This window comes from Schistocerca cancellata, chromosome 2 (assembly GCF_023864275.1).
Source record: "Schistocerca cancellata isolate TAMUIC-IGC-003103 chromosome 2, iqSchCanc2.1, whole genome shotgun sequence".
In the NCBI taxonomy this organism is placed as follows: Eukaryota; Metazoa; Arthropoda; class Insecta; order Orthoptera; family Acrididae; genus Schistocerca; species Schistocerca cancellata.
This window is the reverse complement of record NC_064627.1, coordinates 326,487,410-326,501,014: the sequence shown is the minus strand read 5'-3', so window position 1 is coordinate 326,501,014 and position 13,605 is coordinate 326,487,410. Positions and strand designations below refer to the sequence as shown.

General features: G+C 40.6%; 1 protein-coding gene across 1 annotated transcript in view; it reads right to left on the bottom strand.

Annotated features, from left to right (window-relative positions):
• LOC126145361 (glutathione S-transferase D5-like) overlaps positions 1-4,191 on the bottom strand; it is a 42,317-nt gene extending 38,126 nt beyond the window's left edge. Inside the window, exon 1 of the mRNA XM_049915552.1 lies at positions 4,044-4,191. Coding sequence (XP_049771509.1) covers positions 4,044-4,187 — 144 coding nt within the window. The 5' untranslated portion in view covers positions 4,188-4,191. The remainder of the gene's footprint in view (positions 1-4,043) is intronic.
• Positions 4,192-13,605: the final 9,414 nt, after the last annotated feature.

Sequence of the window (13,605 nt, the reverse complement as noted above, 5' to 3'; positions counted from 1 at the left end):
TTATCTGGGAGTACGCATTAGGAGTGATTTAAAATGGATTGATCATATAAAGTTGATCGTCGGTAAAGCAGATGCCAGACTTAGATTAATTGGAAGAATTCTAAGGAAATGCAATCCAAAAACAAAGGAAGTAGGTTACAGTACGCCGTTTCGCCAACTGCTTGAATACTGCTCAGCAGTGTGGGATCCGTACCAGATAGAGTTGATAGAAGAGATAGAGAAGATCCAACGGAGAGCAGCGCGCTTCGTTACTGGATCATTTAGTAATCGCCAAAGCGTTACGGAGATGATAGATAAACTCCAGTGGAAGACTCTGCAGGAGAGATGCTCAGTAGCTCGGTACGGGCTTCTGTTGAAGTTTCGACAACATACCTTCACCGAAGAGTCAAGCAGTATATAGCTTATATCTCGGGAAGAGGCCATGAGGATAAAATCAGAGAGATTAGAGCCCACAAAGAGGCATACCGACAATCCTTCTTTCCACGAACAATACTAGACTGGAATAGAACATATTTGTAATTATTTTATGTATGTGTGACTGTGTGTGTGTGTGTGTGTGTGTGTGTGTGTGTGTGTGTGTGTGTGTGTGTTTATGCATTTAAGTTACCTGTCACGCGGAAGAGAAAAAGTGAGACATAGCAGCGTAAGATTTAGTGAAGGCAATATATATATATATATATGATTGTAGACTGTCCTCAATGTTTTTTGGCCTGTACAGTGAGTAACCAGTAAGGAAAAGCAAGAAAGCAAGAAATTTGGAAAGAGAATTAAAGTTCAGAGAGAAGAAATAAAACGCTGACGTTTGCTAATGAGATTATAAATCTATCGTGGCGGCAAAGGACAGTTAAACTGAACAGATATCGTCTTGAAGAGATGCATCAAGCTGGACATCATCAAAATTAAAACAAGGGTAAAGGCGTGTAGTAAAATTAAATAAAGCCATGCCGAGGGAATTACGTTACGAAGTCAGACGTATTTACTACTTTAAGAATGTTACTGTCTGTGCAGAAACATACTACCTAATTCCCTCAGCACCCCCTGATGAGTTTTATTGTTGGGACAGAACCATGAACGAAAGTTACAGAAGTGGAGAGGATAGAAAAGCTCTATCTAAGGGCATCAAGGAGTCGTCAGTCTGGCAGAAGAAAGAAGTTTGTGATACCAATATTGTAAAGGCTGGCCAAGGCTTGAGTGTAGTAAGTTGGTTGAAACACGTTGTAGGTTGCAAAATCTATGCAGAGATGGAAACGTTTGCGCAGAATAGATTAGTCTCTCGAGCTGTGTCAAACAAATCTTAGGACTGAAGGTCACAACAGCAGTGTCGCTCAGGAAGGGATTAGAAATTGAAGCGTTTATAATCCTGCCTCAATCCACTGTCGACTACCGGCTCCCTTTCATGCCCTTCGTCTTGGAACGGCAATCTGGTTTTTGTACCAGTAGCAGATAATTTTTCACTCCCTGTATTTAATACCTGCTGCCATCACAGTTTCAAATAGTGTATTCCAGTGAAAATTGTCGAAGTATATCTCTAACTCTACAGATGCCAGAAAAGCGGGTTTGGCTTTCATCAGTCCGTCTTGCTAAATTTCTCTGAGTTCCTTACTCATCACTCCGAGATCGACTTCTAACAGGTTTTTTGTTTTTTGTTTTTTTTTGTTTTACATCACTTCCGTCCTTATTTTGAAACCGTGACTCAGATTTCCCTTTTCTTACATGACATCCCGTCAACCATGGATAAAGCGTGCCAGGAAAGTTCCCGAGCATACGGATTAGTTTCCGAGATAAGTCACTGGCTCGAAGGCTTCTTATACAATAGAAACCAGTACGTTGTACTCGACGGCGAGTGTTCCTCAGGAGAAAACAGTATCGTCAGCTCATGGAAGTGTGATAGCACCGTTGTTATCTTCTGTATACATAAAGGATCTGACACACAGGGTCAGCAGCAATATGTGGCTGTTTGCTGATAACACTGTGATTTAGCGCAAGGTGTCGTTGTTGAGTGTCGCAGGAGTATACGACATGACTTAGAACAAATTATAATTGGTATTATGAATGGCAGCTAGCTCTAAATATAGAAAACTGGAAGTTAACGCAGACGAGAAGGAGAAACAATCTCGTAATGTTTGAATATAGTCTTGGTAGCGTACTGCTTGGCAGTCACTTTGATTCAATACCAACACATAACGTTGCAAAGCGACTTGAAATGGTAAGACCACGTAAACGCCTTAGTAGGGAAGGCGAATGGTAGACTTCAATTTATTGGGAGAATTTTAAGAAAGTGTAACTCATCTGAAAAGGAGACAGCCTTTAGAATCCTGTTGATGGCTCTGAGCACTATGGGAGTTAACTACTGAGGTCATCAGTCCCCTAGAACTTAGAACTACTTAAACCTAACTAACCTAAGGACATCACACACATCCATGCCCGAGGCAGGATTCGAACCTGCGACCGTAGCGGTCACGCGGTTCCAAACTGACGCGCTTAGAACCGCACGGCTAGAATCCTGTTGAGACCCATTCTTGAGTACTGCTAGAGTGTTTGGGATGGACAGAAGGTCAAATTAAAAGAAAATCTCAAAGCATTTCAGAGCCTAGCCGCTAGATTTGTTACCGGTAAAGTTTGAACAATACGCGAGCAGTACGGAAATTGTTCGTGATTTCAAATTGCAACCTTTTCGCTAAACAATAGAGAAAATTTAGAGAACCTACATTTGAACTTTACTGCAGAACGATTCAGCTGCCGCCATCTTACATTTCGCGTAAGGACCACGAATAAAAGAGAAATTAGGGCTCTTTCGTAGACATATAGTCGTTTTTCCCTTGCTGTATTTGCGAGTGGAACAGGAAAGGAAATGAATGGCAGTGGTACAAGGCATCTTCTGCCATACACCATACGGCAGTTTGCGTATGTATGTAGATGTAGATAGAACTGATGCTTCGTGAATATTCACCTGTCTCCCCTGCCTTCATCGGAGTATGAATTATTACATTAATCTTGCTGTATGAGAATTTCTCCTGTCCCATATATCTTATATACTAAGTAGAGTACTTTTGTAATGAGTAGCTCTTCCAAGGATCTCCTTTCAAAAATGATTCAGATGGCTCTGAGCACTATGGGACTTAACTGCTGATGTCATCAGTCCCCTAGAACTACTTAAACCTAACTAAACTAAGGACATCACACACATCCATGCCCGAGGCAGGATTCGAACCTGCGACCATAGCGGTCGCGCGGTTCTGGACTGTAGCGCCTAGAACCGCTCGGCCACACTGGCCGGCAAGGATCTCCTTTAATTATTGAACAATTTCTTTTATCACGTCACACATTATTCAGATTTCGCTGTCATCTAAGGAGCTAGTCTTCAAATAAACTTGTGCTACGGTGGTAATGTTGGCTTTGTATAAAACTGTTTTTTATGTCGTTCATTCCACTGTTGACAAATTGCACACTGCGACAAAAGACCTGACGATGACATGCAAGGCAGTTGGAAACTGGTACTTGTTAATGAAGGAAATTATGATCCGGACGGCGTTTCGTCATTTATTAGAATATCCTTTGTCGCTGTGAACTTAAAACTTAATGTTCTGCATAAGAGTAGGCGAAAGATTTTCATCAATTTTGTTTTTGTTCGATATTTGTGATTTTCAGTGGATTTAGTTTTTATCAACCTTACAACACATTTTCTTATTTGTATTTATTCTCACTGGAAACAATACTCCTTCATTTACGCTATGGTGTCATTGTACTTTGAACGTCTAATATGTACTTTCTGACATGTTGTAACGTACTCAGAATACTTTAATCTCTTCTCTCCTGTTTATAAGATATTTCTCCAGTTAATTTGTAGAACAACGAAATGTCGCAGGATTGTTTCTGTATACAAACATTATCCATGTTCAGTACAGATTCATGGAGCTTCATCTTTGTTTCCTATGAGGAAACGATCCTCTTTCTGTATCAGTGGATAACTTCAGACACAGGCGCTACTAAATTTTATCTCTGGCTTCTCTTCCTTTTAAGAGAATAAATTACGCTTAACTTACCTGTGTCATCTCTGGAGTAGCCATTTCTTTCACGACATCCTTCAGTTTCACTGTCTTGAGCTCTACACCAATCAGGCGAGCTACAATACGAACCAGGGTACATGGAAAGCTTGCATCGAAATCGTATAGGACTATTGGCGCCATCACTGCTTTCTGCAACATGTAATCAGTGCTTAAAGTCAATAACTGCGCAGGGTAAAGAGAAATAAGTGGCTTACTTCGGATGTAGAGCTTGCCATAATTTCTCTACATACAACATAACATATTGAAAGTTTAATGTGAATGTGCTTATCACTTGGAAATGTCACTGGGAAACGAAAAGACAAATAACTTGGATCCGCATTGTATAGAATTTATCTTCGTTGTAAGAAACTTGATCTCTATTAATGTAATGAGGGAACTTACTACGCACAAATATCGAAGTGAAATCAACTTTTCTCTCTCTTCTAAACGTGCTACTACACGGCCCTCTCTCTGTATTTCGTTGTATACATATGCTCGTTTAGCTTAACGCTCGGCGCACGCTCTTGCCAGATGATTGGCGAGTCACTCCGGAACTAATCCTCACTGCGGTCTAAGGAACGGCAGTCTGGGACACCAGCCAGCGAGGTTACGGTTTTAACAGATTTTACACGTTCTTTTAGGTGAATGTAGACTTGGTCCCTAGTCTAAACGAGTTAAAACATATCACACAAAAGAATTTTATACAGTTCATAGATGGTGCACTCGAATTATCTCCATTAGATTAACTGACAACGATGGCAACAAGAAGGGCATCTGCAGACAAAATTAAAATAAAATGAATTCATCAAATCATCAAACCAGCGTAGACAGGTTAAACACTAGGAAAGAGAGATGTTGTCAGATATAAAATACTCTTTTTATCGCATTTCAATATTGTAACCAGCCTTGATCATTTCTATTGAAAAAATTTCGTGTATTAAAAAGGTACGTGTGTTTCACAACATATAATTAATAGGTTTCTCATCATTATACCGGGTGATCAAAAAGTCAGTATAAATTTGAAAACTTAATAAACCACGGAATAATGTAGATAGAGAAGTAAAAATTGACACACATGCTTGCAATGACATGGGGTTTTATTAGAAAAAAAAAAGTTCACACAAAATCTCAGACAGATCGCGCTGGACATCAAAACTGCTACCGTGACGGGTGAGAGGTACGCCGATATACTACAGAATCGCATCATCCCAAGCCTGGCTGATAAACACCTGCTGGAACGTACGATGTTTATGCAGGATGGCGCTCCAACCCATGTTGCTAGACACGTGAAACATCTCTTGCGCGCGTCGTTTGGTGGTGATCGTGTGCTCAGCCGCCACTTTCGTCATGCTTGGCCTCCCAGGTCCCCAGACCTCAGTCCGTGTGATTATTGGCTTTGGGGTTACCTGAAGTCGCAAGTGCATCGTGATCGACCGACATCTCTAGGGATGCTATAAGACAACATCCGACTCCAATGCCTCACCATAACTCCGGGCATGCTTTACAGTGCTGTTCACAACATTATTCCTCGACTACAGCTATTATTGAGGAATGATGGTGGACATGTTGAGCATTTCCTGTAAAGAACATCATCTTTGCTTTGTCTTACTTTGTTACGCTAATTATTGCTATTCCGATCAGATGAAGCACCATCTGTCGGACATTTTTTGAACTTTTGTATTATTTTGGTTCTAATAAAACCCCATGTCATTCCAAGCATGTGTGTCAATTTGTACCTCTCTATCTACATTATTCCGTGATTTATTCAGTTTTCAAATTTATACTGACTTTTTGATCACCCTGCATATTACAATAAAATTAAATCTGTGTATCAAAGTACACCTAAACTCTGTATTCGATAGTATTAACCTCACTCTAAATAACGTAGCCTGCAGTCTGCAAGCGTTCACGCCTAACTTGCCTTAAAAATAGCTGAATTGCAGGGTTTGCTGCACCAAATGCATCAAATGAATGAGTCATTCTGGCAGTTCTTTCTATTACATAAATTAAAGTGTATCCCTAGCTCCGGAAGACGAACTTGAATAGTCGACCGCAACATCGGTGCACGAAAGGTTCACTGTTGTTCTACGGTAGATACTGTGTTTAGAGGCAAGACTCATTTGGAACCGACAACACAGAAAACTTTTGTGTATGTTTAATCGAAATCCAGTGAGTGCTAACCAAAAGATGTAGTTGTAAATTTTTTCATTGACGAACATCTGTCAGAAATGTCGACCAATTTGTTCACCCGATTGCTGGTCTCCGTTTGTTAGTATCGTAAACACGCTGTTATCAATTGTCACCCGCTTTGACATAAAGTTTATCTTGGCTACTATCGAGCTTTATGTATCGCGTAGGTCTTTTAATGATATCTATCAGTTAATACGGGTGGTTCGCAGAGGGCGTTGAAGCGCGTCTTCCGAGGTACGGGAAGAGGAGCCTTCCTCGGATAAAATCCACCTCACGATTCAACGACGAGGACAGTTGAGCCGGAAAGGCTAAATGTGATTTTTAGGCGCTTTGTGGTTTTTAGCAGGTTTCCCATATCCAGCTATGTAAATACCGGGCTGCTACCCTGCCACTTCAACATTTAGAAAATGTTTTCACGCTTGAACAGAGATTAGTTCTAGACGCAGGCTGATGGGGTACACAGATTCGTTCCTGCGAGCCGTTGTGGCATTAGGAAGAACTTTCGGCCACCAATTACCACTAACATAGCCTCTACCGATATAACAACCGCCGGCCCCGTAGAAGATATAGGAAAGGGCGAAAGAAGGAGAAGATATAATGTGATAGTAATTCCATACTTCCACTTCTTTTTAAGCAATCCGCTTGTTCCTATGTGTGCTAGTTGAGACGAAGTTGACGCCATAGACCTAGATGCTGTGGATGCTTGAAAAAAGTTATATTTCCAAGCAGTCAAGAGCTGATGATAAAATCGATATCGATATGGATTACCTAATCATATTCAGGTATCATAAAGTCATCACGGCAACGTTCGTACTGTGGCGTTGAATAACATAAAGCCATCCTGCGTCAGGTTATCAGTTTTCGTATACTGACATATCACTTTCAGGATGTTAGCGTTAAGTACACCTTTTTTTTTTTTTAAATCCTTACGATCTGCAGGAGACCACCTGAACAAAATATACAGCACGCATAGTCTGTACTCATTTTGTCTTTGTGGGAATTCCTTGTATGCATCTTGTCAGTTAATAATTTACACAGATTAGAAACAAGTCATGACATTAAATAAAGAACTGACACCGTCCTATCTCTGAGTGTATACACCACCGCATATTGTAGTTGTAAATATTTCTGTGCCACTTACCAAATGAAAGAGTAGAAGAAAACAATCAGACCATGCTGGTTACATAAACAACGAGTACTTGCGAATGTACACCAGTATTTCAATATTCAAATACTTGTTGCTTTTCTATGAAGTACATACTTGCAAATCGTGAATTTGTCCACTCAAAATTGAACTATTTCTTTTTACAGTGGAGCAATTAGCCGCATCAACAGGGATGAGTGATCAAAACTGTACCAGATCCTCTACTCTAAATACCTTCACAGATGCGCAACAGTGTACGGCTCTTGTGAATGTATAGGTTAGCACTGGTGAAATTCATCCCCCAAATCGTTACACCGTACCAAATGAGAGCAGAATGACAGTTTTTTCCCACCTTGGAAGACGTCATACTTTTTACAAACCAAAACATTTGTCTTATAATGTAATAGGTTACCTTTTATGTCTATATAAGCATCAGACATTGTTTTCTACCGTGGAAAAATAATGGAATCAACTCAGCATCGTAGGATAATGGTGCAAACCATCATTCTTGGCGTGGAACACGTGCTCTGCAATATGAAGTAGGCATCCAGAGCGTAAGCTTCTTTATGCACCAGCCACATGTAGATCACTGCTCTTAATATACACGCAGGGCGTGTAAGTAGGCTGTTTAGGTTTTCTTATTGGTAACGCCACGTAGTGCTCTGTATGAAAATCGCTGGCTGTGCTGTGTGCAGTCTGTGGCTAGTTTGCATTGTTGTCTGCCATTGTAGTATTGGGCAGCTGGATGTTAACAGCGCATAGCGTTGCGCAGTTGGAGGTGAGCCGCCAGCAGTGGTGGGTGTGGGTAGTGAGATGGCGGATTTTTGAGAGCGGATGATCTGGACGTGTGTCCATCAGAAACAGTACATTTGTAAGAATGGATGTCATAAACTGCTATATATATATATATATATATATATATATATATATATATATATATATATATATATATATATATATATATATATATATTATGACTTTTGAACTCTCTTAAGGTAAATACATTGTTTGTTCTCTATCAAAATCTTTCATTTGCTAACTATGCCTATCAGTAGTTAGTGCCTTCAGTAGTTAGAATCTTTCATTTAGCTGGCAGTAGTGGTGCTCGCTGTAATGCAGTAGTTCGAGTAATGAAGATTTTTGTGAGGTCAGTGATTCATGAAAGGTATAGGTTAATGTTAGTCAGGGCCATTCTTTTGTAGGGATTACTGAAAGTCAGATTTCGTTGCGCTAAAAAAAATATTGTGTGTCAGTTTAAGCCCAGTCATTTATAATTTTTCTAAGGGGACGTTTCATATGTCGACCCTTAGCCGAGGATACCTCACTGGAATCTACTGATTTTTTCTTGTAGTTTGTGTAATTAGTGTAGCTTTTGTTTATTGCTAGCGCGTAATTATAGAGAGAATTTCCTTTGTAGTTGTAGTTTTTCATTCTTGTACAGTAAAACAATTGTGGCATGCATGTAGATTTGCAGCAAGTATTTCGCAGCTGCGCTTGCAATTAACTAGATATTATTTTCAGTGCTATGTTAATGTGTTCCCTTATTTTTGCTCTTCAAATTGTGTTTTTCTGTGTTGTCGTGTGAAATATTGTAACAATAATGGCGTGTGAAAAACGTAATACTAGGCTCCAAAGTAAACTGAGATATGACAGTGAAGACGAAAGCAGTGTGTTAGCGCCACCGTGTCATGAATTAACTAATGTTCAACATAGTAATTTGGTAACTGTGCATAGGGAAATGGAGCGGGCGGCAAACAATGGCGTAGGCAGTGAAACAATTAGTGAACAGGGAAGCATTATCGATCGATCGCTCGGCAACAGCTCGCCTCAGGAATCCGAAATGACGACACAATTTTGCAAATACTGTAGATTCAAGTTTTGCGTCCTCACCATTTTCTCAAATAAGTCAAGACACATTTTCTGCTTGTCAAAATGTGAATGTTACCGGTGCGAATTCTCTGCCGAAAAGCATAGAGGAACAGATTCCAGACACTAATACATTATTATTACAGTTAATGCAACAAATGGAACAAAATCAAAGACAAACACAGCAAAAGCTTCAAAAGTTGGACACAATGGAACAAAATCTTCAAAAGTCATAATATATAGATAGCAGTTTATGACATCCATTCTTACAAATGTACTGTTTCTGATGGACACACGTCCAGATCATCCGCTCTCAAAAATCCGCCATCTCACTACCCACATCTACCACTGCTGGCGGCTCACCTCCAACTGCACAACGCTACGCGCTGTTAACATTCAGCTGCCAAATACTACAATGGCAAACTAGCCACAGACTGCACACAGCACAGCCAGTGATTTTCATACAGAGCACTACGTGGCGTTACCAATAAGAAAACCTAAACAGCCTACTTACAGGCGTAAACTGACTTAATCGAATCATTCAACCACCAATGACTCATGCTTCCCATTTGCGTCGAGCCAAGATTTCCCTTGTGGCGTTCTTACCTATATGGACTATGAGAAACGCAAAATAATGCTGAATAAAGAATAATTCTGAAAGTTCTAAACTGAATATTTCGTTACATGGTCACAAAATACAACAGAGTAAATACTGACTGATTACGAAGAACAAGGTATTTCTGTATCAATGAGTTGGCGTATTGACTAAGGAATGGCAGTCGCAGTCGAGAGCATTCCGGTACAAATCTCATAGGTTGGTTTTACATGTTGCCCTCATTCAGTTCACGCGAATAAAGCAGAAGAAGTAGAGGATTTATCGTAGAGGTAGTAGAAATAGCGTACACAGAAAGCTTAAAGCAAATCTTGAACAGAGGCTGTCTTCAACACTGGTTTTCCGTTGACTGAGAATTGAAAAACGTTTTTGTCATTATACATGCGGAACACATAATAATATAGTAGTCATAGGCAACAGTAAAATTGATGACTGGGAAATTATATCAAATTTGTGGTAGGGCTACTACAGAAAGACGTTAAGTATTTAGACTGGTAGAGTCTAAATGTAGTGGCATTAAAAATAACTCACAAGAAACAAGTCTGTGGGAAACAATTCAAAATGACGAGAAATGCTAGCGTGACATGTGGTAAAACGTGCACGAGTGGTTACCTGAACCAAAGATGCGCCGGAAAGTATGAAAAATTGTTTGGTCTAAAAACATTGAGGCATATCGAACGTAAAAACAGGCAACTGTATTGAGACCTTATTTTAGAAACAAACAAAAGTAGTAGCACACTAATTATTAGAGACTACACAGCGTAAATGTACGGGATTTTTAAAAATTTATGATATAAGTACCCTGATAATTATCTAAGAGTCCTCTCTTTCTCTAGATGACATTTGTTCGGATAACTTAGCAGAAAATACCAAATATGGGACAAGATGTAACATGTCATACAGATATAACTGCGACTGCGTAAAAAAGAGGCTGAAAAGCGAAGAAAAAATGCAGAAGTAACGTTCTTTAATCACACAGCAACTCAGTATCAAAGTAAGGAAGTTCCCTAACACCAAAGACATAAATTTCCAAAATCATTTCTCTCCAAAAACCATTATGCGATATCAAAACCACGACATCGAATTAGGAGAAAATAAAACTATTATAGTCATGTGATGTGAAATGGCTGAGATAATTTACATAAAAATAAAGAAAATATCAAAAATAAGCAGCCAAATGTCCGCGAAAGGTGTAATCTGTATTTTCGCGTTCAAACAACGCAGAGGAAGTGATCCCTTGCATGTAGTACTTGCAGCAAATTAATTTATTTTTTGAATGATTTCAGATTGTCAGTGGCGTAAAACTGGATACAGTTCACTAAGGTCAGTCTTCACCAGTGTGCTAAGGGAACGAATGAAGAGACATGTGAAAGACTGTTTGAAAGAGGGGATTTGTGCGCTGCCATAACGCCATTCTACTAGTGATGATGATGATGTTTGGTTTGTGGGGCGCTCAACTGCGTGGTTATCAGCGCCCGTACAATTACCCAATCTTTGCTCAGTCCAATTTCGCCACTTTCCTGGATGATGATGAAATGATGAGGACAACACGAAGACCCAGTCATCTCGAGGCAGGTGAAAATCCCTGACCCCGCCGGGAATCGAACCCGGGACCCCGTGCTTGGGAAGCGAGAACGCTACCGCGAGACCACGAGCGGCGGACGCCATTCTACTAGTGATAGACTCGAAACCAAGCTTTTATTATTTTCGTATTTAAAGAAAATGTTAGTGTGACAGTCATGGTCAGCAAGTAAACGGAAATATCCTGAAATTGTTGATTACTTCCTCAATTTAATACGCATGGAGGAAAACAGCGAACATTTCTGTTTCCCTCCAGAATCGAACACACGTTGCACGGCAAGTCAAGTGCAATTTTCTGTCAGTCCCGGTCATAGATAAGGGTGATTTTAAAGACATACACACATCTAATTGTAAGATAGAATTTGTCTACTGCCGGCCTCCAGCAGTTCTTTGGTACAAGGACCTATCCCCCAACCCGTGGTGTTACGGTATTTGACATTAAAATAATGCTTAATGCTGCCTAAAATACTAGCAGGAAACATGCACGTACCGTATACAGACGCGACAAGGCTTGGCAACTCTGAACAGTTACAGCTACAGCGGCGCGGCTTTTTTATAGTCTACTCAGCAAGAACTGCTTATCTTGTTTACGTCACACACCTCATCTAACCACTGCCAAATCAGCTAGAACCGCTACGTCATGCCAACCGGCATACTACGTAATCAGAGGCGATTCAGACTGAATTGTGGAGAGTCGTCGTAAGAAACCAGTTCGTAATAGACTTTCTGTTTCAAGTTTTCACGCCCTGGACTGCGACCAGGACACTGTCGTACTTCAGTAACATCGTAATGTTGATTGTAAGGAAAACAGTAAACAACCGTACATTGATCACAGAAATTAATCCAACTAACGATTGCAACGTGTTCCCTAAACGCATCATGTTTCTTTCCTTTCGACGATCGAGGTAAATACAATGCTGAATGTCAATATCACAGTGCACCAGAATGTACACTGTAATGAAACTTTGTAGAGATTGGTGTTGTGTGTCCGACCAGGTCTCGAACACGGAATTGAGAACTGTTTCTCCTGAAATGGTGCTATACTCAAGATGACATATTTGTAACTGACGCATAAGTCATTTAATTCGTTTTATACAACCTGAGATTATCAAAATAAAGTTGAAATCATTATAGACAGAAAGGAATCTTGGCACGTATATACCTCAAAAATCTGTAAGAAATCTCTCCATTTTCAAATAAAGCACTTTCAAACGTAACTGAGAACTAGTTGAATCTGTGTCGAAAGCCTGCTGTCGACTACACTGTGCAAAAGAATGAAAGGATCACATTTTCGGAGCCACGTAATTGTCTCCCGTTGTGATGCATTAATTTGAAATTTGACTCAAAGTGTCTACAACCTTCCCCTGTAATGGAACAAAAGCGTGGCCCCCTGGCACGTCATCCTCGGGTTCGACGACGGTTTGGACAGCGAGGTGTCGACACATGCGGAAACAGGCCACAGCAAGCTGTAAGGTGGGTCAATGTCACATTGGCACCAAATTTCACCAAAATTCTGACCAATGCCACCATGAAAGTGACCCATAATGAGAAGGTCGACACAGCCCCTTTTTCCCCACATTTCACTTCTTTTGACGTCACTGGGATGTTGGTACAACACAGACACCCAGCATTAAATTACGCTGTTTTCTTGTGGGTGGTCGAGGAAAACATTTAACACCCACCGCCTCTGAGAATCGTCAAGCAAAGGCCTCAGGGTGTGGCATAAAGGGCGTCAATGAAACCATCCCATTCCTTGGGGCGTTGATTCGCACATTTCGAGACCGAAAAGGACCGTTCGTAGTGTGATGAGCAATAGGAAGACGTCCTTGACGAACTTTGTCGGTACTGACGCCCTCTGGCGTTTCCAACCCCCCCCCCCCCTAGGGATACAGTGGGATTGCATCCACAATGAATGTGATCCTACACTTATGGAGTGCAGCGCGATCGCATTGTTTCCTGTCTTGTAAACGTTGGAACCACTAGAGACCGTTAAAAATCATTCGATGCAAACTGAAAGTGATCCGAGCCGCAAAGGGTACTTACTGGTTTTCAACCCTCCTGTTTTCCGCCCTCATGCGGAGCGAACAAGTGGGATACTAACTTTGGCATGTGCGTGAATACAACGGCACTAGTTCCCTCTAAGACTCCTAGTTCGCAACACCGTC